This window comes from Prionailurus viverrinus, chromosome C1, assembly GCF_022837055.1.
Source record: "Prionailurus viverrinus isolate Anna chromosome C1, UM_Priviv_1.0, whole genome shotgun sequence".
NCBI lineage: Eukaryota > Metazoa > Chordata > Mammalia > Carnivora > Felidae > Prionailurus > Prionailurus viverrinus.
The window spans coordinates 172,810,190-172,833,383 of NC_062568.1; the positions used below are offsets into that span (position 1 = coordinate 172,810,190).

Consider the following 23,194-nt stretch of genomic DNA (forward strand, 5'->3'; position numbering starts at 1 on the left):
ATATTTGAGACTAAATCGTTTGGGGGGAAGTAATGACAAGTTTATGTAATTACACTGTTAGCCCTCCAAGTATTCTTTTTGACTAAAATGATTTAGCACTATCTAGGCCTAAAAATAGGCTGGAACTTGCCTCACTATTTTCTCTCTATATGAGAAAATGAGGTCTTGAAGGCTAAGTAGTGTGCTATGTTATGGTTGTAGAATAATTTATTTGCACATTCATCTATCTGTGGACATTTGGGTAATTTCTAGTTTTTCTCTATCAAATGTTGCTTTAGTGAACACTGTTGACATATCTTTATGGTGTATATGAATATTTCCATAAGATACCTAGAAATGAAATTATGAGGTTAAAAGTATGCAGTTTACATTTTAATGGGTATAGCCGTATTTCCCTATACAAACACTATACCAATTGAGATTTATAAACAGTGTTGCACACTATAAGTCTGGAGTTCTCTCTTGTCCATCAAGAGAGCAGACGCAGAATTGAATATGAGAGAGGCTAATGTTTGGGAGGAGACAAGAGTGGTGAACAGGGGTTTCATCTCTGTATTTTTTGAGCTCACAAGATTATTACTCATGTGGTGAACATGAAGAAAACAAGATTTACACATGTAAATGTGGAGAAAACAATCAGACAGTAATCATTAACTTGTATATGTAAGAAGCAAAGGATCTGGGGGCAAGTGGAGTTTGTGATCAAAGTAAAATAGTATATTGGTGTCAGATGGAAAGTAATTTCACTTGTGATTCCATTACAATATTTTGCTACCTAACCTTGGGCACTTTTTTCTAACCCATTTATGTAAGCAGAACCATTATGTAAGCAGAACCCCCAGACTAGGTGAGAATAATCTCTCCCTTGTCATTACTGCTATTAGATAGCAGTAATTTTTATTTTTTTAGCTAGTTTGCTAGATGAAAAATATATTATTGTTTTAATTTGGTTATCTTTGATTTCTGGTGAGTTTCATCATCATTTCATTTATTGGATGTCTTGTGGTTCTTCTTGAAATATTTTTATATCTTTGTAAAACTTGTTTTCCTTGGGGCACCTGGGTGGCTCAGTTGGTTAAGCATCCAACTCTTGATTTCAGCTCAGATCATGATCTCACGGTTCGTGAGTTTGAGCCCTGCATCGGGCTCCATGCTAACAGCACAGAGCCTGCTTGGGATTCTCTCTCTTCCTTTCTCTGCCCCTCCCCTGCTCATCCTTGATCTGTAAATAAATAAATAAATAAATAAATAAATAAATAGTAAAACCTGTTTTCCTTAGTTTTGTTTCTTTGCTCATTGATGTGAAGGAACTTTTATATATCGTTGATATTTTCTCTCAGCACAGGCATACCTCATTTTACTGTGCTTTGCTTTATTGCACCTTACAGATACTGCATTCTCCCCCCCCCCCGCCATAAATTGAAGGTTTGTGGCAACCCTTTGTCAATCAAGTCTATCAGCACCATTTTCTAGCAGCATTTGCTAACTTTGTGTCTCTGTGCCCCATTTCAGTAATTTTCATCATCATTATTATTTTTATTATTTTATTATTACTACATTATGGTGATCTGTGATCAGTTATCTTTGATATTACTATTGTAATTGTTTTGGGATGCCACAAAGTGTGGCCATATAAGATGGCAAGCTTAGTCAATAAATGTTGTGTGTGTTCTGACTGGTCCACTCACTCGTCATTCACCTGCCTCTCTCTTCCTTGGGCTTCCCTGTTCCCTGAGATGTAACAATATTGACATTAGGACAGTTCATAACTCTACAGTTAAGTGTACAAGTGAAAGGAAGAGACTTGTGTCTCTTACTTTATTTAAGTCAAATGCTAGAAGTGATTAAGCTTAGTGAGGAAGTCATGTCAAAAACTGAGACTGTGGGGTGCCTGGGTGGCTCAGTTAAGTGGCTGACTTTGGCCCAGGTCATGATCTTACGGTCCAGGAGTTTGAGCCCCGTGTTGGGCTCTGTGCTGACAGTTCAGAGCCTGGAGCCTGCTTCAGATTCTGTCTCCCTTTCTCTCTGCCCTCCCCTTGCTCCCTGTCTCTCTCTCTCTCTTTCAAAAATAAATAAACAAAAAAAATTTAAAAACTGAGATGGACTGGGGCGCCTGGGTGGCGCAGTCGGTTAAGCGTCCGACTTCAGCCAGGTCACGATCTTGCGGTCCGGGAGTTCGAGCCCCGCGTCAGGCTCTGGGCTGATGGCTCAGAGCCTGGAGCCTGTTTCCGATTCTGTGTCTCCCTCTCTCTCTGCCCCTCCCCCGTTCATGCTCTGTCTCTCTCTGTCCCAAAAATAAATAAACGTTGAAAAAAAAATAAAAAAAAACAAAACAAAACTGAGATGGACTGAATGCCAGATCTCTTGAGCTAGTTAGCCAAATTGTGAATGCAATCAAAAGTACTACTTCAGTGAATACAGTAATGATAAGAATGACAAGAAAGCAGAACAACCTGATAAGGGAGAAAGTTTGAATGGTTTGGATAGATTATTTCCTTAAATCAAAGCCTAATCCAAAACAAGGCCTTGATTCTCTTCAATTTTATAAAGGTCGAGAGAGGTGAGGAAGCTGCAAAAGAAAAATTTGAAGCTAGCAGAGGTTAATTTATGAAGTTTAAAGAAAGAAGCTGTTTCCATAAAAGTGCAAGGTGAAGCAGCAAGATATAGAAGCTGCAGCAAGTTATCCAGAAGATCTGACTAAAATAATTCATGAAGGTGGCTACACTAAATAGATTTTCAGTGTAGCTGAAGATGATGCCATCTAGGACTTTAATAGCTAGAGAGGAGTAGTCAGTGCCTGGCTTCAAAGCGTCAAAGGACAGGCTGACTCTCATGTTAGGAGCTAATGCAGCTGGTGGTTCTAAATTGAAGCCAGTTCTCAGTTACCATTCTGAAAATCCTAGGGCCTTTAAGAATTATGCTTAATCTACTCTGCTGTGTTCTATAAATGGAACAACAAAGCCCGGATGATAGCACATCTGTTTACAACATGGCTTACTGAATATTTAAGCTTACTGTTGAGACCTGCTCAGAGAAAAAAAAAAAAAGATTCATTTAAAAAAAAAAAAGATTTCTGCTCATTTTATTTTATTATTATTTTTAAAAAATGTTACTGGGGTGCCTGGGTGGCTCAGTTGAGTGAGTGTACGACTTTGGCCCAGGTCATGAATCTCCCGGTTCATGAGTTCGAGTTCCCTGTTGGGCTTTGCGCTGACATCGCGGAGCCTGCTTGGGATTCTCTGTCTCTCTCTGTCTCTGGCCCTCCCCTGCTTGTGTGCACTTGCATTCTCTCTTTCTCAAAAATAAATAAACATTAAAAAAAAATAAAAATATTACTGCTCATTGACAATGCACTTGGTCACCAAGAGCTATGATGGAGATGTACAGTGAGATGAATGTTGTTTTCATGCATAATAACACAACATCCATTCTGCAGTTCATGGATCAAGTAGTAATTTTGGCTTCTCTTATTATTTAACAAATACATGTTGTAAGGCTATATCTGCCATAGATATTGATTCCTGTCTTGGATCCGGGCAAAAAGTAAATTGAAAACCTGCTGGAAAGGATTCATGATCTAGATGCCGTTGAGAACATTTGTGATTCATGGGAAGAGGTCAGAATACCTGCAAGTACATGAATAGGAGTTTGGAAGAAGCTGATTCCAACCCTCATGGATGACTTTGAGAGGTTCAAGACTTCCATGGAGGAACTAACTGCAGATATTGTGGAAAGAGCGAGAGAATTAGAAGTGGAGGCTGAAGTGTGACTGAATTGCTGCAACCTCATGATAAAACTTGAATGGATGAGAAGTTGCTTCTTATGGGTGAACAAAGACAGTGATTTCTTGAGATGGAATCTACTCCTGGTAAAGATGCTATCAAGATTGTTGAAAGGACAACAAAGTATTTAGATTACTATATAAACGTTGATAAAGCAGCAGTTGAGTTTGAGAAGATTAATTTAAAGAAGTTCTGGGGTAGGGGCTCCTGGGTGACTCAGTCAGTTAAGCATCCAACCTTGGCTGAAGTCATGATCTTGAGATTCATGGGTTTGAGCCCTGCATTGGGCTCTGTGCTGACAGCTCAGAGCCTGGAGCCTGCTTCAGATTCTGTGTTTCCCTCTCTCTCTGCCGCTTCCCCACTCCTACTCTCTCTCTCTCTCTCTCTCTCTCAAAAATAAAAATAAACATTAAAATTAAAAAAGTTCTGTGGATATAATGTTGTCAAACATTGTATGCTACAGAGAAATCCTTTGTGAAAGGAAGAGTCAGTTGATGCAGTCAACTTTATTGTCTTATTTTAAGAACTTGCCACAGCCAACCTGTGCTTTAACAGCCACCACCACGATCAGTTAGCAGCCATGAACATCGAAGCAAGACCTTCCACCAGCAAAAAGATTACGACTCACTGAAAGCTTGGGTGATGATGATTTTTTAGCCCTAAAAGTCTTTTTAAATTAAAGTATGTATATATTTTTAGACAATGCTATTGCACACTTAATAGATGACAGCATAGTGTAAACATAACTTACATGCACAGGGAAACATAATTTACTTGACTCACTTTACTGTGATATTTGCTTTATTATGGCATCTGGAACTGAACCTGTAATATCTCTGAGGTATGCTTGTATGCAGTTTGCTCTTTGTTTTGTTTATGATGCTTTGTTTTAAAAAAGTTTTAAATTAGGGGCACCTGGGTGCTTCAGTGGGTTAAGTGTCTGACTTTGGCTCAGATCATGATCTCAGGGTGTGAGATTGAGCCCTGTGTCGGGCTCTGCGCTGACAGTGCGGAGCCTGCTTGGGATTCTCTGTCTCCCTCTCCCTGTACCTCTCCCTCTCTGCCTCTCTCTTTCTCTCTCTCTGTCTCTGTCTCTCTCTCTCTCTCTCAAAATGAATAAATAAACATTAGAACAATACTTGTAGGGGTGCCTGGGTGGCTCAGTCGGTTTAGCATCTGACTTTGGCTGAGGTTATGATCTCATGATTTGTGATTTTGAGCCTTGCATCTGGCTTTCTGCTGACAGAGCAGAGCCTGCTTTGGATTCACTGTCTCCCTCTTTCTCTCTGCCCCTCCCGCACGTGCATGTGTGCTCTCAAATACAAACATTAAAAAAAAAAAAAAAAGAGGTACTTTTAGAACATTTTTTCCTTTTAGTTCTATAATCTCTCTGAAATTGATATGTGTTGAATGTAAGGAAGTAGATATTGCCTGTTGTTTCAGCATCATTTATGAATCATAATAAATGGTGTTGGCAGCAGTATTATAAAGACTGCTGTTTCTAGAATATCGTTTCATTGATCTGTAAGTGTTCCTGTACCAGTATACTGTTTGATTTCAATTCATTTAAAAGTTTATATTTTTATAATTGGTAAGACTCTTCCCTCTCATTGTTTTCCCTTTTCAAAATGTTCTTGCCTTTTTTGTGACTCTTGTCCTCATGAATTTTAGAATCAGTGCGTATGTTATGTTGCACAAAAAATCTTCTTGAGATTTTTTCTTATTGGAATTGCCTTGAATTTACAGATTTCATGTGGGAAGGAATTTATATCTTTACAATATCAGGTGTTTTCATTCACCAGCATGGTATGATTAGTCACGTCTTTTATTTTCTTCTGCAGTTTTCTACTTTTCTGCATGTTGATTGTGTTGAGTAGTAGTGAAAAGAATGAGTTCTAGTGCCATGCTATTTGGGTTTAGTGTGTGCTAAGCTTGGGCAAATAAAAACCCCTTTTTATACTTTACTTTTCTCATCCATAAAATGGGAAGAATAATAACTCATTAGGGTTATTGTGAGGATTAAATGGTTAAGACCTGTAAGTTAACACAATATGTTAGCTATTGTTATTAAGTGTATATTTAGGTATTTATAGTTTCTGTTGTTTTTGTGAATGGGGTCTTATATTTAAATCTCATTTTAATTGGTTTTGTTTGATATATAGGAAAGTTCATGATTTTTTGTTCATGGTTCTTGATTTGAATACTTTGCGGAACTTTGTTTCATACTAATATTTTTGTTTTTCTTCTGTTTTTTCTTTTCTTTTCTTTTAAGAGAGGGAGAGAGAGAGGCAGAGGGAGAGGGAGAGAGAAAATCTTAAGCAGGCTCCATGCCCACAGTGGAGCCCGATGCAGGGGTCAGTCTCAGGACCGTGGACCGTGGGATCATGACCTGAGATGAATCAATAGTTGGATGCTTAAGCAACTGAGCCACCAGCTCTTTGTTTTGTTTTTCTAAATTCTTTTTAAAAAAAATTTTTTTTTTTCAACGTTTATTTATTTTTGGGACAGAGAGAGACAGAGCATGAACGGGGGAGGGGCAGAGAGAGAGGGAGACACAGAATCGAAAACAGGCTCCAGGCCCAGAGCCCGACGCGGGGCTCGAACTCACGGACCGCGAGATCGTGACCTGGCTGAAGTCGGAGGCTTAACCGACTGCGCCACCCAGGCGCCCCTGTTTTTCTAAATTCTTGCATTCTCTAGGTAATCATATATTTTGCAATGAATTCTTTTAGTTTTCAGTATTTTTGCCTCATAGTTCCTACTTATTTATTTATATCATGGATCTTTTTCATTGACTAGAACTTCCAATACAATGTTGAATAGAAGTGATGAGCTTCCACAGTATGGCTGACGACATAGCTAGTGCTCACTCTACTCTCTTTAACGGGGAAACAGCGGACTACAGGACACTGAACTGTATCTGCCTCTATTTCCAACAGGCTCATGTTCGTTCAACTTTCACTCATGAAAAAAAAAGCCAGGAAAATTTTATTAATCCTTTTTTAAAAAAAATTTAATATAAAATTATAGCAAAAAAAAAAAGGAAACTGAACTTTAGTAGCACAACTGGAACAATCTGCAGCGACGGCAGCAGCGGTGGGAGAAGAGATTTAATTTAGTTGATTTTCTGTGGTTGTTGGTTGTTTGCTAGTCTCACGGTGACAGAAGCTGCACAGTTTTTCGAAGGGACTGAGAAGCTGCTGGAGGTTTGGTTCTCCAGGCAGCAACCTGACTTAAACCAAGTATCTGGGGATCTTCGCACTATCCCAAGATCCGAGTGGGACATACTTTTTGTAGGATGTGCAATGTTCAATCATAAGTGTGACAACTGAAAAGCAGGAAGCTTATGTACTCAGTGAGAGTAGCACCTTTGTCTCTAAGAGACGTTTCATTTTGAAGACCTGTGGTACCACCCTCTTGCTGAAAATGTTGGTTCCTCTGTTGAAACTTGCTAGGGATTACAATGGATTTGACTCAATTCAAAGCTTTTATTCTCGTAAGAATTTCACAAAGTCTTCTCATCAAGGGTACCCACACTGGAATTTCCAGGAAGAAATAGAATTTCTTAATGCAGTTTTCCCAAATGGAGCAGCATATTGTATGGGACGTGTGAATTCTGACTGTTGGTACTTGTATACTTTGGATTTTCCAGAGACTCAGGTAATCAGTCAGCCAGATCAGACCCTGGAAATTCTGATGAGTGAGCTTGACCCAGCAGTTATGGACCAGTTCTACATGAAAGATGGTATTACTGCAAAGGATGTCACTTGTGAGAGTGGAATTCGTGACGTGATACCAGGTTCTGTCATTGATGCCACACTGTTCAATCCTTGTGGGTATTCGATAAATGGAATGAAATCAGATAGAACTTACTGGACTATTCACATCACTCCAGAATCAGAATTTTCTTATGTTAGCTTTGAAACAAACTTAAGTCAGACCTCCTATGATGACCTGGTCAGGAAAGTTGTGGAAGTCTTCAAGCCAGGAAAATTTGTGACCACCCTGTTTGTAAATCAGAGTTCTAAATGTTGCACAGTGCTTTCTTCACCCCAGAAGATTGAAGGTTTTAAATGTTTTGCTTGCCAGAGCATTATGTTCAATGATTACAATTTTGTTTTTACCAGTTTTGCTAAGAAGCATCAACAACAGCAGAGTTGATAAGAACAAATGCAAAAAGAGAACACACATAGAAGGAGGTGGTGGCTGCTTTTTAGCTATTGATACCGGGAGCCATGCTTTCCATAACCACCACCTTGTAGCTGCAGAAAGCCCTAGATGTAATGATAATGTAATCATTTTGAATTATATGCATTATTATATGAAGGAATTAGATATCTTGCATGAATGCTCTCTTCTGTGTTTAGGTATCCTATGCCACTCTTGCTGTGAAATTGAAGTGCATGTAGAAAAAACTTTTTACTATATGAAACTTTACAACACTTGTGAAAACAATTCAATTTGGCTTACGCACAATGTAATATTTCTCCATGTATCATCCAAAATTCCCCACAGACAAGGCTTTTTGTCCTCATTAGGTGTTGGCCTCAGCCTAATCATCTGGGACTGTTCTATTAAATTGCTGCCAGGATTTTACATCCATTTACCTCCACTTTCCAGAACATATTCTCTACTAATATTACTGAAACCAATTTCTACTTCATACAGTTGTTTTTTGCAACAGCGTTTAAAATGTATCTTCCATGAGCGGAGTCCTCTTTAAGAAATGATTGCAGTTATCCATTTTGTGTATTACTATTTTAACATATTGCTTCTTGTGCCTGTACTTTTTTAAAAATTGATTTCATTCCTTGCCATGGTGTCTTGCCTCCTGACCCCCTGTCAATAAAGCAATACACTGTTAAAAAAAAAAAGTGTTGATAAAGAGCATTTTTTCCCCATGGCTCTTTAAATGGACTTGGTGTTGATTTATGAAAGATAACCCTCTATAAAGCTAAGGGCTTTGTGTGTGTATATGTGTGTTCTTAATTTGTTGAGTAGTGGGTTTTGGATTTTTACTAAATTTTTATTATATAAATAATTGAACATACTTTTATTACAAAAGATTGAAAAGTACAGAAGTGATAGACTATAGACAAATTTTTAAAGCATGGAGATTCTTTGTATCCTGCTCTACTTTTATTCCTCTCTGTACATATATATGTTACATTTGGTTTATACCTTTATATATATTTAATGTGTACAGGTGTAAACATACTTTTCTTTTTAATGTTTATTTTGAGAGAGTAAGAGGAAAGGGGAGAGAGGGGGAGAGAGACCAAGTAGGCTGCACACTCAGTGCAGAGCCTGACATGGGGCTCAATCCCATGAATTGTGAGATCCTGACATGAGCTGAAATCAAGAGTCTGAGGCTTAACCAGCTGAGCCACCCAGGTGCCCATATACACATATTTTTGTTTCTATAAAAGTAGGTGTTAGATTTTATCTGATATTTTGTTTCATTTAGCAGATATTAAATACCTACCATGCATCAGGCATTAACCTTCTGTTCATTCAACAAATCTTTAAATGGTTCCTAAGTGCCAAACAATGTCTCTTAAAACGTTTACTAAGTGCCAGACAATGTCTCTGGTGCTGGGGATATGGCTGTGAAGAAAAAGAAGAGCTCTGCTCTCAGAACTAACATTCTAAAGGTGTAGACAATAGAAAGAAGGGAAGGAAAGGAAGGAAGAAGGAAGGGAGGGAGAAAAGGTAAGAAGGAAGGAAGGAAGGAGAGAGCCAAATGTTGAGAAAAAAGTAAAAGGATAAAAGAGCATAGAGATTGGGGTGCTATTTTAGATAGTGTGGTCAGAGAAAGTTTCTGAAAAGGGGAAATTTCAGTAAAGACTTGAACTAGGTGGAACAGTCATGCAAATACTGTACTTGGGATAGAGCTTTAGGACTGGGAGTAGCAAGCCCAAAGGCCTCAGTGTGAAGCCTGTTGGGAATGTTCTTGAAACAAGAGTCATTTGGTTAGAGCAAAGAGGATGAGGGAAGAGTGGAGGGAAAGCAGGTTGGAGAGGTAGTGGGTGGACAGATTATGTGGAGCTTTCTAGGCTCTGGTAACGATTTTGGATTTTATTCCAAGTATGACAGGAAGCCATTGATGATTTTTGAAAAGTGAAGTGCCTTGTATTAGTTGTTAGGATTGTTTTGACAAAATACCACAGACTGGGTGCCTTAAACAACAGAAATTTACTTTCTTACAATTTTGGAGGCTAGAAGTCCCAAGATTTGAGTATCAATAGTTAGGTTTCTTCTGAGGCTTCTATGACTTACAGGTGGCTGCCTTCTTGCTCTGTCCTCATGTGATCTTTTCTCTGTGTAGATACATCTGGTATCTGTGTCCAAATGTCTTTGTCTTATAAGTATACCAGTCAGATTGGATTAGGGTTCACCTCAATGGCCTCATTTTAACTTAGTCATATCTCTTTAAAGGTTCTATTTCTAAATATAGTCACAGTCTGAGGTACTAGAGGTTAGGACTTCAACATATGACTTTGGGAGAACATAATTTAGCCCATAACACATCTGATCTGCTTTTTCAGACTGCTGAGGATAGATTTTTAAGTTTATTTTGAGAGAGAGAAAGAGAGCATGCACGGCAGGGGGAGGGACAGAGAGGGAGTGAGGGTATCTCAAGCAAGCTCCATACTGTTAGTGTGGAGCCTGATGCAGTGCTCAATCTCACAAACTGTGAGATCATGACCTGAGCTGAAATCAAAGAGTCAGATGCTTAACCCCCTGAGCCACCCAGGCTCCCTGTGATCTGTTTTGCAAGTGGAATGCTTAGGATTATTTTGAAAGTAGAATGCCTCCACCCACCCCCACCCTTTTCTTTTTCTGGTTTTGAAAATTTGAAGCTAGTAAAAAAAACACATTTTACAAAGGCTGTTTGGGGTGTTCCCCCCCACCCGATTTTTTTTTTTTTTTACATACCTTGATGTTTGCCTTTTGAAGATTCTGTGTCTTAAGATTTATCCTAGGATGCATTTCTTTAAAAAAAAAATTTTTTTTTTCAACGTTTATTTATTTTTGGGACAGAGAGAGACAGAGCATGAACGGGGCAGGGGCAGAGAGAGAGGGAGACACAGAATCGGAAACAGGCTCCAGGCTCTGAGCCATCAGCCCAGAGCCCGACGCGGGGCTCGAACTCACGGACCGCGAGATCGTGACCTGGCTGAAGTCGGACGCTTAACCGACTGCGCCACCCAGGCGCCCCACCTAGGATGCATTTCTTTACAGATTGTTCACATTCTTAGAAAATAGCTCTTTGATTTTAACATATCCTACTGAGTTGATTATTTGGCACAGAGGAGCATGACCTGACTGGCCTATTATTAATGAAGTTCCTTTGTTACTTAAGAAATTTATAAGACTAATATTTTATTTTTATTTATTTTTTTAACGTTTATTTATTTTTGAGACAGAGAGAGACAGAGCATGAATGGGGGAGGGTCAGAGAGAGGGAGACACAGAATCTGAAACAGGCTCCAGGCTCTGAGCTGTCAGCACAGAGCCCGACGCGGGGCTCGAACTCACTGACGGCTAGATCACGACCTGAGCCGAAGTGGGACGCTTAACCGACTGAGCCACCCAGAGCCCCAAGACTAATATTTTATATATACAAAAGAGAACACACAGCGTTTATGGTGCATAATAAACCCCAAAATGGATAACCTATTACTCAACTTAAAACTATTTCATGGGGCGCCTGGGTGGCTCAGTCGGTTGAGCGTCGGACTTCGGCTCAGGTCATGATCTCGCGGTCCGTGAGTTCGAGCCCCATGTCGGGCTCTGTGCTGACAGCTCAGAGCCTGGAGCCTGCTTCACATTCTGTGTCTCCCTCTCTCTGCCCTTCCCCTGCTCATGCTCTGTCTCTCTCTCAGTCAAAAATAAATAAAACATTAAAAAAAAAAACAAAAAACTTCAGGGGCACCTGAGTGGCTCAGCCTAAGTGTCCGACTTCAGCTCAGGTCATGATCTTGCAGTCTGTGAGTTCGAGCCCTGTGTCCGTCTCTGGGCTGATAGCTCAGAGCCTGGAACCTGCATCTGAGTCTGTGTCTCCCTCTCTCTCTGCCCCTCCCCAGTTCATGCTCTGTCTCTCTGTCTCTCAAAAATAAATAAAGATCAAAATAAATAAAGGTCAAAAATTTTTTTAAATAAAAAACAAAACTAGGATCTACTTTAGTGTTCTGCCACATGCCCCTTCCTCTACCCTCCCATGTTGTTTGCCCCCATAACTATTCTGAATTTTGTATTTATCATTCCTTTGTTTAAAAAGAAGTTTTATCACATGCATATGTATAGCCAAATATAGTCTTTACTTTTCCTTTTTTTTTTTGTTTTATATAAATGATATTCATATGGTATATAATCCTTTGTGATATGCTTTTTATACTCATATTTTTAATTTAAAAAATATTTTGTTTATTTTTAAGAGAGAGAGCATGAACAGGGAGGGGCAGAGAGAGAGGGAGACACAGAATCTGAAAAAGACTCCATGCTCTGAGCTGTCAGCACAGAGCCCCATGTGGGGCTCGAACCCACCAACCATGAGATCATGATCTGAGCCAAAGTTGGACACTTAACTGACTAAGCCACCCAGGTGCCCCTATGTTTTTTTTTTTTTTTAAGTTTACTTATTTATTTGGAGAGAGAGAGAGAGAGACAGAGCTTGGAGGGAGGGGTAAGAGAGAGGGAGAGAGAAATTCCATGACCTGAGCCAAAACTAAGAGTTGGACACTTAACTGATTGAGCCACCCAGATGCCCCTACACTTATTATATTTTTAAGATTTACCACATATGTAGCTTTTTGTTGGATTATGTAGTTTCCTGTATTTAAAATTTTTTTTTAAATCTTTATTATTTATTTTTGAGAGAGAGAGAGAGAGAGAGAGAGAGAGAGAGAGAGTGTGTATGAGCAGGGGAGGGGCAGAGAGAGAGGGAGACACAGAATCCGCAGCACGCTCCAGGCTCCGAGCTGATAGCACAGAGCCTGACGCAGGGCTCGAACCCACAAACCCTGAGATCATGACCTGAGCCGAAGTTGGGCGCTTAACTGACTGAGCCACGCAGGCGCCCCTGTATTTTTCTGTATTATAATATTATGTGAAAAAGAAATACATTCTTTGAACATACCACAGTTTCTCCATTCTGCTGTCACTAGACATGTGGGTTATTTCCATTTCAGTTAATAATTGAGCGTCTTGCCCTGAGTCTCTCCCTACTTTCATTTTTTGGTGTGGAGTTTAGGCTTCCTCCAGGGCTTCTTGGGAAGAAGTAATGTTTTATCACGTATATTTAGGTAGGCCTGCAGTTCTCCTTTCTATTTTCTCCATTAGTCTAATTAAATTTACTTACTGTTTTCTAATAATTTCTAAAAACTTCTGATCTGCTAACAGTGTCCTTTTCTATTTTCTGAGTCATGATTTTATTCTCAAAACCAAAATGAAATATAACTTTTTTGGTTATTTAAATGTAATTTTTGGTATGAAAGTAGGTAAATCTATATGTTCAGTCTTTCATCTTAAGTCATCTTTCTTTGCACATTATTCTTCCCAGTTTCTGCTAGACTGACTTTTTCTTTTTTTGTTGAATAAATATAGTATGTAACATTGTGTAAGTTTAAGGTGTATAGTATGTTACTTTGATAAATTTTTGTATTGTAATATTGATGAAACGGTGATGTTTGTCACCTTACCTAATTATAGTACAGTATTTTTGTCTATATTCATTATACTGTGTGTAAAATTGCTGTGGCTTATTTGCTACTCATTATAAGTTTGTTCTCTTAAACACTATCACTCTTACTTCCCACCCCTAACCCCCATCCCCTTACAACCACCATTTTATTCTCTTTTTTACAGGTTTAACCTCTTTAGATACCACATATAAGTGATATATGTTTATCTCTGACTTATCTCATTTAGTATAATGTGCTCAAGTTCTGTCCATTTTGTCCTTTCACATGGCTGAATAATATTCCATTGTGTGTACATACCACATCTACTTTATTCATTCAATCATTGATGGACATTTGGGTTGTTTCCATATCTTGGCTATTATGAATAGTGCTGCAATAAACATGGCAGTGCATATATCTTGTTGAATTCCTCTTTTCATTTCCTTTGGGTATATGCCCAGAAGTGGAATTGCTGCATTTCATGGTAGATCTAATTTTAATATTTTGAGGAACCTCCGTATTGTTTTTCATAGTAGTTGGACCAATTTGTATACCTACCATTAATGTTAAGGGTTTTCTTTTCACCACATTCTCTCTAGCACTTGTTGTCTTTTGGTTTCTTAATGATAGCTATTCTGACAGGTGTGAGATAATAACTTATTGTGGTTTTTATTTGTACTTCACCGATAACTATGATGTTAAGCATCTTTTCATGTATTTGTTGGCCATTTTGATGTTCTCTTTGGAAAAGTATCTAGTTCTTCTGCCGTTTTTAAAATTGAATTGTTTTTGTTATTAAGTTGACTTTTGTTCTTTATATATTTTGGATATTAACACCTTATTCAGTATATGGTTTGTAAAAATTTTCTCCTGTAGGTTGTCTTTCATGTTGTTAGTTGTTTCTTGGTCTGTACAGAAGGTTTTGGGTTTGATATAATCTCGTTTGTTTTTTGCTTTTGTTGTTTGTGCATTTGGCATTGTATAGAAAAATCATTGCCAGGGACGTGCCTGGCTGGCTCAGTCAGTGGAGTGTGCAAATCTTGATCTTGGGGTCATGAGTTTGAGCCCCATGTTGTGTAGAGATTACTTAGCTAAATAAATAGATGTAAAAAAAAAAAAAAAAAAAAAGAAAAGAAAAATCATTGCCAAGACCAATGGTGGTGAGCTTCTTTCCTACATTTTTTCTAGGAATTTTATGGTATCAGGTCTTATATTTAAGTCTTTGATCCATTTCAATTTCTGTGAGCAGTGTGAGGTAGGGTCCAGTTTTCACTGCTCTGCGTATGTTTCTCCAGTTTTTATAGTGTCATTTGCTGAAGAGACTGTCCTTTCACCATTGGGTATTTTTGGTTCCTTTGTTGAGTATTGTTGACCATATATCCAGGGATTTAATTCTGGGCTCTCTATTCTGTTTTACTGGTTGATGTGTCTATTTCTGTGCCAGTATCATACTATTTTTATTACTATGGCTTTTGTAGTATAGTTTGAGATCCAGGACTATGATACATCTGGCTTTGTTCTTTTTTCTCAGGATTGCTTTGTCTATTCAAGGTCTTTTGTGGTTCCACACAAATTTTAGGATTGTTTCTTCTATTTCTGTGATGAATGAATGCCTTGGATATTTTGATGGGGATTGCATTGAGTATATAAATAGCTTTGGGTAGTATGGCCATTTTAACAATATTAATTCTTCTGATCCATGATCATGGGATGGATGGCTTTCCATTGGCATCTTTTTAAATTTCTTTCAGCAAAGCATTGTTTTCATTGTACAGATCTTTCACTTCCTTGCTTAAATTTATTAAGTATTTTATTGTTTTTGGTGCTAATGTGAATGGGATTGTTTTCTTTATTTCATTTTCAGGTGCTTCGTCATTACTGTAAAGGAATGTAGTTAATTTCTGTATGTTGATTTGTAGCCTGCCAGTTTACTGGTAGTTTTTGGATTGTTTTTTTCGGATTTTCTCTAAGATCATATGTTCAGCAAATAGTGGTGGTTTTTAATTATTATTTTATGATTTGGATGCCTTTTTTGTCTTTGTCTTTCCTAATTGCTCTATCTAGGGCTTCAGTACTATATTGAATAGGAGTGGTGAGAGTGGACATCCTTGTTTCTGACCTTAGAGGAAATACTTTCAGTTTTTCACCGAGTATACAGGCATACCTCATTTTATTGCACTTCACAGATACTGCATTTTTTGCAAATACAGGGTTTGTGGCAAAGCTGTGTCAAGCAAATCTTTTGGCACCATTTTTCCAACAGCGTTTGCTCACTTCATGTTTCTGATAATTATCACAATGTTTCAAATGTTTTCATTATTATAATTGTTATGGTGATCTGTGATCAGTGATTATGATTTGCGGAAAGCTCAGATGATGGTTAGCTTTTTTTTTTTAGCAATAAAGTATTTTTAATTAAGGCATATACATTTTTTTCTAGACATAATGTTATTGCTTAATAGGCTACAGTATAATGTAAATATAACTTTTATATGCACTGGGAAACAAAAAAATTCATTTGACTCACTTTATTGTGATATGTACTTTATTGTGGTGGTTTGGGATTGACCTGTATTTCAGAGGTAAGCCTATAATGTTAGCTGTGAGTTTGTCACATGTGGCCTTTATTATTCTGAGATATGTTCCTTATATGCCCAGTACATTAAGGGTTTTCATCATGAGGGGATGTATTATGTAAATAATATACAATGCTTTTTTTGTGTGTATGGAGATGATCATGTGATTTTTGTTTTTCATTTTATTGATGTGATGTATTACATTTCTGATTTGCATGTATTGAACCTCCCTTGCATCCCAGGAGTAACTCCCACTTAGTCATGGTGTATATCCTTTTAATGTATTCTTGAACTCAGTTTGCTAATATCTTGATGAGAATTTTTGCATCTGTATTCATTAGGCATATTGGCCTATAGGTTTCTTTATCAGAGTAATGGTAGGTTCATAGAACTGGTTTGGAAGTGTTCCCTCATCCTTGTTATGTTAGAAGAATTTGAGGAGGATTTGAGGTGTTAATTCTTCTTTAAATGTTTGGTAGAATTCTCCAGTGATTCTGTCAGGCCAGAGTTTTTTGTGTTGGGAGTTTTTTGATTACTGATTCAATCTCTTTGTTATTGGTCTGTTCAGATTGTGTATTTCTTCCTGATTCAGTCTTGATATGTTGTGTTTCTGAAATGTATCCATTTATTCTAGGTTAGGTATTTTATTGACATTGCATATTTTTCTGCTGTGATCTTTGTTATTTCCTTCCTTCTGCTAACTTTGGGCTTAATTTCTTATTTTCTAGTTTCTTGAGGTTCAAAATTAGGTTGAGATCCTTCTGATTGTTTAAAAAAAATTTTTTTTAATGTTATTTCTGAGAGGGGGAGAATGAGCAGGGAGGGGGAGGGGAAGAGAGAGAGGGAGACAGAACTCAAAGCAGTTTCCAGGCTCTGAGCTGTCAGCACAGAGCCTGATGCAGGGATTGAACTCACGAACTGTGAGATCATGACCTGAGCCAAAGTCAGAAGCTTAGCCAACTGAGCCATCCAGGCGCCCCTCATTCTGAATTCTTAATACATGTATTTATTGCTATAAACTGTCTTCACAGAAGAGTTTTTGCTGTGTTCCACAGTATTTGATATGTTGTATTTCCATTTTCATTTGTTTTGAGATAATTTTTTATTCCCCTCTTGATTTCTTCTTTGACTTAATTGATTAGAAGTTTGTTGTTTAGTTTCCACAATTTTGTAGAACTTCTCACTTTCCTTTTGCTGTCAATGAGTAGTTTCATACCATTGTAGTTAGAGAAAATAGTTGGTATGATTTCAATCTTAAATTTGCTAAGATTTATCTTGTAGTCTATCATATGACCTGTCATGGAGAATGTTCTATGTGCACTTGAGAAGAATGTGTATTGTGCTGCTGTTGGATAGAATGTTCTGTATGTGTATTGAGTACATTTGTTTTTAAGTGTGGTTCAATTCGAATGTTTCCTTGTTGGTTTTCTTTCTGGATGATTTGTCTATTACTGATAGTGGGGTATTGAATTCCCCTATAATTATTGTATTGCTGTCTATTTTTCCCTTAAGATTTGTTATTATTTACTTAATATATTTTGTTGCTTGGGTGTTGGGAGCACGCATATTTACAATTGTTACATCTTTTGATGAACTGACACCTTTATCATTATATAATGACTTTCTTTGTTTTGAAGTCCATTTTGTCTGATAAAAGTATGGTGGGGCATCTGAGTGGCTCAGTAGGTTAAGTTGGCTTTGGCTCAGGTCATGATCTCATGGTTCGTGAGTTTGAGCCCCGTGTTTTTTTTTGTTTTGCTTTGTTTTTTAAATTCTGCTAAGATGATTACTTGTGTGACGTAATGAATAGCTGACTCAAAATGTTTGTGATTTTTTTTTCCTCTTTTTTTTAGGTACATCAAATTACGGAATGGCTTGCAGGCACTTTTGATTTCAGACCTAAGTAATATGGAAGGTAAAACAGGAGATGCAACAGATGATGAGGAAGACGACGAAGAGGAAGAAGAAGAAGATGATGATGACGACGATGATGATGAAGATTCTGGAGCTGAAATAGAAGATGATGATGAAGAGGGTTTTGATGATGAAGATGAGTTTGATGATGAGGATGAACATGATGATGAGGATCTTGATACTGAGGATAATGAATTAGAAGAATTAGAAGAGAGGGCAGAAGCTAGAAAGAAAACCACTGAAAAACAGGTGTGAATCTTGTCTATTATTATGTCTTTTTCTGATTTAGGAATTCTTTGGGATAAGTCCTAAATTCATGTTTTATTTCTTAATGTAAAAAAGGAAGTATATATTTATCTTTTGATCTTTAGTAAAGGTCTATTTATTCTGTATAAAAATAATATTTAAAAAACATTTTGCTCTGATTAGGAAAGTATAAAAGCTCATTATAGAAATGAATGGAGTATGGAAACCAATTTGACAATAAATTTCATATATATATAAAAAAGAAATGAATGGAAAATAAAGAAAAACTCAAAATGTAATGATCTCATAATCATAACTCTCAGAGGTTTTCACTGGTAATATTTGAGGATCTGTGCAATTCTTAGCTTGGAATAGAGGGATAGGAGAGTATATTATCCTTGGAGGGACTGGAAAAAGAACAGGGTAGTGTAGAATTCTCACCTGGGCCTATGGTTCTAAGCATCCTCATGGATAATTTCCGCTTAGTAATTTCATGTATTTTTTCTCTTTTTATGGGGAGGCACCAAGTAAGTTGGAGGAATTGAAATAAAAATGGGCAGTTGAACTTTGACTCTTGAAAAATGTGGGGTTTAGGGGTCCCCAACCTCCTGTGCAGTTGGAAATCCATGTATAACTTTTGATTCACCTAAAACTTAACTACTAATAGCTTACTTTTCCCTGGAAGACTTACTGATAACACAAACAGTTGATTAACACATATTTTGTATATGTATTATGTATTGTATTCTTATAGTAAAGTGAGCTAGAGATAATGTTATGAGGAAAATCGTAAGAGAAAGTACATTTACAGTGTTGTATCTATTGAAAAATACAAGTTAAGTGGACCTGGGCAGTTCAAACCTATGTTGTTCATGGGTCAAGTATAATAACAATAAGTAAATATATCAATAGGGCTTGATAAGGAGAATTTTCCTCTCTAGATATCTTTTAAAGAATGCCTCCATTTTGCAGTAGGGAGTACCTACATTAGAGGATAATATTTTGGAGGCATTATAGTGGGATTGATCAGCAAATGTTTGTTAAAGCTAGTTTCTTGAATACTGATAATATATTCAACATGGTACAGTCAACATACAAATGAAGTAAGGTTCATATTATTAAGACTAAAATATAGATGTCAAATGTATTCTACCATAAGGTGGTCAGCCTTCAGAGATAAAAAGATGTGAGATATAGGTAGTGTAAATATGTTATGAGTAAATCCTTTTGATAGTCACTCTTCCTGGAAAAATTACTTTCTTAAAGAAGATTGTACCAGTTTTTTCACTTTTTTGTTGAAAGGGGATTGAGTCGTGTTTGTGAGAAGCTATTTGCCCCTTGCTATGTAGATTATGAGTAATGCCTGTTTTGGGGTAACATGTTAGGACAAGTGGTTTTAGTTGGAAAACTTTAGTTATAAAAACCAAAATACTGAAAGGAAAAAAATATATATACATATGCCACTTGATACTTTGTACTAAGGTCTTTATAAATAAATTGGGAACTAATACATTAATTTAAAATAGATCTCATAATTCCAAATAGAGCAATAATAGGAAGAAATTATATAAGTCACAAAGTGTAAAGAACACTGACAGTCAGGAAACCTGAGTTCTAATTCTGGCTCTGTCTCAATCTGGATGGTTTTACGCCTTTTCATTTTCTTATTTCTAAAACAACAGGATTAGATTATATAGGTAATTATTTTTTTAAGATTTTATTTTTTCTTTAAGTAATCTCTCCCCCAATGTGGGACATGAACTGAAAATCCTGAGTTCAAGAATCACATACTCTTACTGACTGAGCCAGCCAGGTGTCCCTAGATTATATACATAATTTTTAAGTCCTATTTTAGCTCTAAAACTGATTATGTTATAACTTAATAAGTGAATATTTCCTATCTAAAAGTTTCCTTCTATATCTGTTAGCAACTTTTCCATACTTTGGATTTCTTTATATCATCTGTCAACTGATAAGTAAAACTCTAGGGTTAAAGACTTGTTTTGACAGCCGATTTTATTGTCAAGACATAGTAAAATAGTTTAGATTTATTATAGGGGTTGTAAGCCCCTTTGACTAATGAAGATGTGCATCCAGTATTTTGGTACCCTTTTTTATTTTGCTTAGGTGGATCAAACTCTAAATGTTTACCTTTTTTAGAACAGCAAGATCAGATTCTAGTGCTCATTTAAAAATGGTTTAGATGCTGCCTTTCTTTTCTGAAAACTCAGTTGATATATTCCCTCATAAGATATTGATTGCTAATGTTCTAGATAATATTAGAAAGGAATGCAGGAACCTAATGTAGTTTGAAGATGAAATCAAATTTTTATTCAGATGCAGTGGTTATACTAGTGAAAGGAAAGATCCTATGACTGATTGTAACATTGGAAATGATTTATATTCATGAATGAATAAGTGTATGCAAAAGGGAAATAGTCTATGTAAGAGATGGCTTAAAGAGTAGCTTAGGGTTTTTCAGTGATTTTATGGTTTAATTTTTATTTGAAAAATGTGGATCTTGTTTAAGGTAAATATGAAAGTTAATAAAAGAAGCGGGAAGAAATAATTTTGAGGTTTTTGGAGAACATTTACCTAATTAAGAATTAACTACTTACCTGAGGCATCATTTTTAGCCCTCTCCATCTTCATCTTCCCAAAAGGAACTTGTTCTTGATCTGAAAGGTTTGATAAACTAACAAGGTTGAAATTTAAGTATGATACATACAGAATTATGATTTGTTCAGGGTTTTCTTAAGTCAGTTCTCAAGTATGAATTTCTCAAGTATGAATTTCTTGGGTAGATAATTCTCAAGTATGAATTTCTTTTCTAGCAATCGCAGAGCCTGTTTTTGCTGTGGTCAAAGCTGACTGATAGACTGTGGTTTAAGTCATCTTATACAAAAATGTCTTCAACCCTGGTCGAAGCAAGAAATCTTTATGGGGTAGTTGGAGCTGAAAGCAGGTTAGGCACCTATTAAACATCCCAGAACAGGTTAGACTGTAGTTTGAAGAAGTGGATATTCCCCTATTTTTTAACTGAGTTTATGTGCCTACAACTTCAAAATGGGATTTACAGTGTAAAATGAGGCTGTTTGGTTCTTCTGTAAACATATTTTCCATTTATGACACATGGTCAGGCTTTATGCCAGGTACATGCTATTTTTTGAAAGCTCTCTTTTTAGAGGAGTAACCATTTATCAAAATAGTCTATATCACCAAATGTTAGCCTTTTAAAATTGACATTTCTAAAATGTGGGGAAAACTAATAATTCAACTTCCTATCCTCAAGGATTCAGATTGACTATTTTCCTCTTCTGTTTTGTGTCTTTTAATTTACAATCACATAATGGTATACCCTAATCATTTTTTAGTGCATAATTTGGTATACCTGTTGGCCATCCATTTTGTTAAAAACTCTGATTTGCCCAAGGTATTGGGAGAATACCTACTGATCAGATATATGTTCTGTATATCATCAGTAAGAAAATAAGAACTAAAAAGCCTCTTTAAAGTTTAGTTCTGTCATTTTTTTTAATAAAGACTTTCTTTTTTAACCATTTACTATCTTTATTAAATGTTTTCCTGACATGTTATTTTTTACCCTGTTTTAATAGAAACAAAATTTTCTGAGTAACATATTGAGAAGTCTCACCTCTGATAACTGAGTTACTGAACACATAGTCGTTAATTGCTAAGATCTTTAGAAATAATCTACCTAGATAAATTATTTCTGCAGATTTCCAAAATCTATTAAGTCAGGAAACATACTTGGTTCGGAACTCTGAAATGCTGGCAGGAAATGATATTTGGGTGGGCTGGCTAGTCCCCTTTCCTTTTTTTTTTTCTGTTTCTGCTTTTTCCCTTAGGTCTGCACCTGTTCAGCATTTGGGAGGATGGCAAGAGGAGGAGCAGCAGGGTGAAACTGACACAGTTCTGGTGAGTTTCACTATGCTGCTCCTCCTGATTCTCAGGGAAAGAATTTTGTTACTTTCTGTTGGAAACATCCATCTCCAAGTGAATCCTTAATATGTGATGACAGTGTTATTCCTTTAGGATTGACTCACTATTTGCATGTGTTCTACTTACTCCAGTCTGCAGCAGCTCTTTGTGTTGGAGTTGGGAGTTTTGCTGATCCAGATGACCTGCCTGGGCTGGCACACTTTTTGGAACACAGTAAGATCTTTACAGAATATTATTCCTGAGTGTGTTTTTTCCTCCAAATTTGTACAAATTGATTTTAAAGATAAATAACTGGTTTTATAGAAATGTGATATGTTTAATAAGAGAAAAGACTAAGAAAAACATTTATTTATTTAAAAAAAGTTTTTTAAACATTTATTTTTGAGAGACAGAGACAGAGTGTAAGTGGGGCAGGGGCAGAGAGAGAGAGAGGTAAACAGAATCCGAAGCAGACTCCAGGCTCAGGGCTGTCAGCACAGAGCCTGACACTGGGAAGAACTGTGAGATCATGACCTGAGCAGAAGTCGGACACTTAACTGACTGAGCTGCTCCGGCGCCCCGAAGGAAAAACATTTATTAATATCATAGGGGAAGACTTAATTTTAATCTCCTTGACTGTATAATTTTGTGGATTAGAATGAAGCCCACCTATAAAACTATTTTAAAATGTAGATTTTATTATTGTTCTGGTATGGTAAGGCCAACAGATCAGGAGATAGTTGCCCATCTCTAAGAATCTTATAACCTTGGGAAGGACTGCCTCTTCCAGGGTTAGCAATGCCCCAGGCTGTCAAACATTGGGAATACAGAAAATAAAAAGGCATGATTAATATCAAAACAAAACAAAATCTTCAGTTTAATTATGAATATACCTAAATAAAACCTGTGTGGTTGCTGTACAGTTATAAATTTAAGTCTATATTTGTTTTCTTGAATTATTTATTTATATTCTGATTTTCTAAGCTATTTGAGGGTAAACATGCACCTTAGGACTTTCATAGTAACAATCTGCATATATGCTAATACT

The 23,194-nt window shown here is 36.8% G+C and overlaps 2 protein-coding genes across 4 annotated transcripts in view; both read left to right on the forward strand.

Moving 5' to 3' along the window:
• NRDC (nardilysin convertase) overlaps nucleotides 1-23,194 on the forward strand; it is a 102,955-nt gene that overhangs the window by 22,609 nt on the left and 57,152 nt on the right. For 2 of the 3 annotated variants that reach the window (XR_007154979.1, XM_047872189.1), the window contains exons 2-5: nucleotides 17,898-18,207; nucleotides 21,039-21,169; nucleotides 22,074-22,143; nucleotides 22,299-22,380. Coding sequence is in view for 2 of the 3 variants with exons in the window: in XM_047872189.1 (XP_047728145.1) it covers nucleotides 17,898-18,207; nucleotides 21,039-21,169; nucleotides 22,074-22,143; nucleotides 22,299-22,380 (593 nt within the window). In the remaining variant the exon portion in view is untranslated. The remainder of the gene's footprint in view (nucleotides 1-17,897; nucleotides 18,208-21,038; nucleotides 21,170-22,073; nucleotides 22,144-22,298; nucleotides 22,381-23,194) is intronic. The other variant, XM_047872190.1, reaches the window with a different exon arrangement.
• Nucleotides 6,536-22,932, forward strand: LOC125173271 (S-adenosylmethionine decarboxylase proenzyme 1-like). Its single transcript, XM_047872197.1, has 2 exons — nucleotides 6,536-8,181; nucleotides 22,922-22,932. Exon 1 carries the CDS (start codon nucleotides 7,209-7,211, stop codon nucleotides 7,941-7,943), a length of 735 nt encoding a protein of 244 aa, XP_047728153.1. The 5' UTR covers nucleotides 6,536-7,208; the 3' UTR covers nucleotides 7,944-8,181; nucleotides 22,922-22,932.

Bases quoted from the DNA above. Each gene is read 5' to 3' on its own strand.
- LOC125173271 (XM_047872197.1), top strand. From the start codon at position 7,209: ATGTTGGTTCCTCTGTTGAAACTTGCTAGGGATTACAATGGATTTGAC.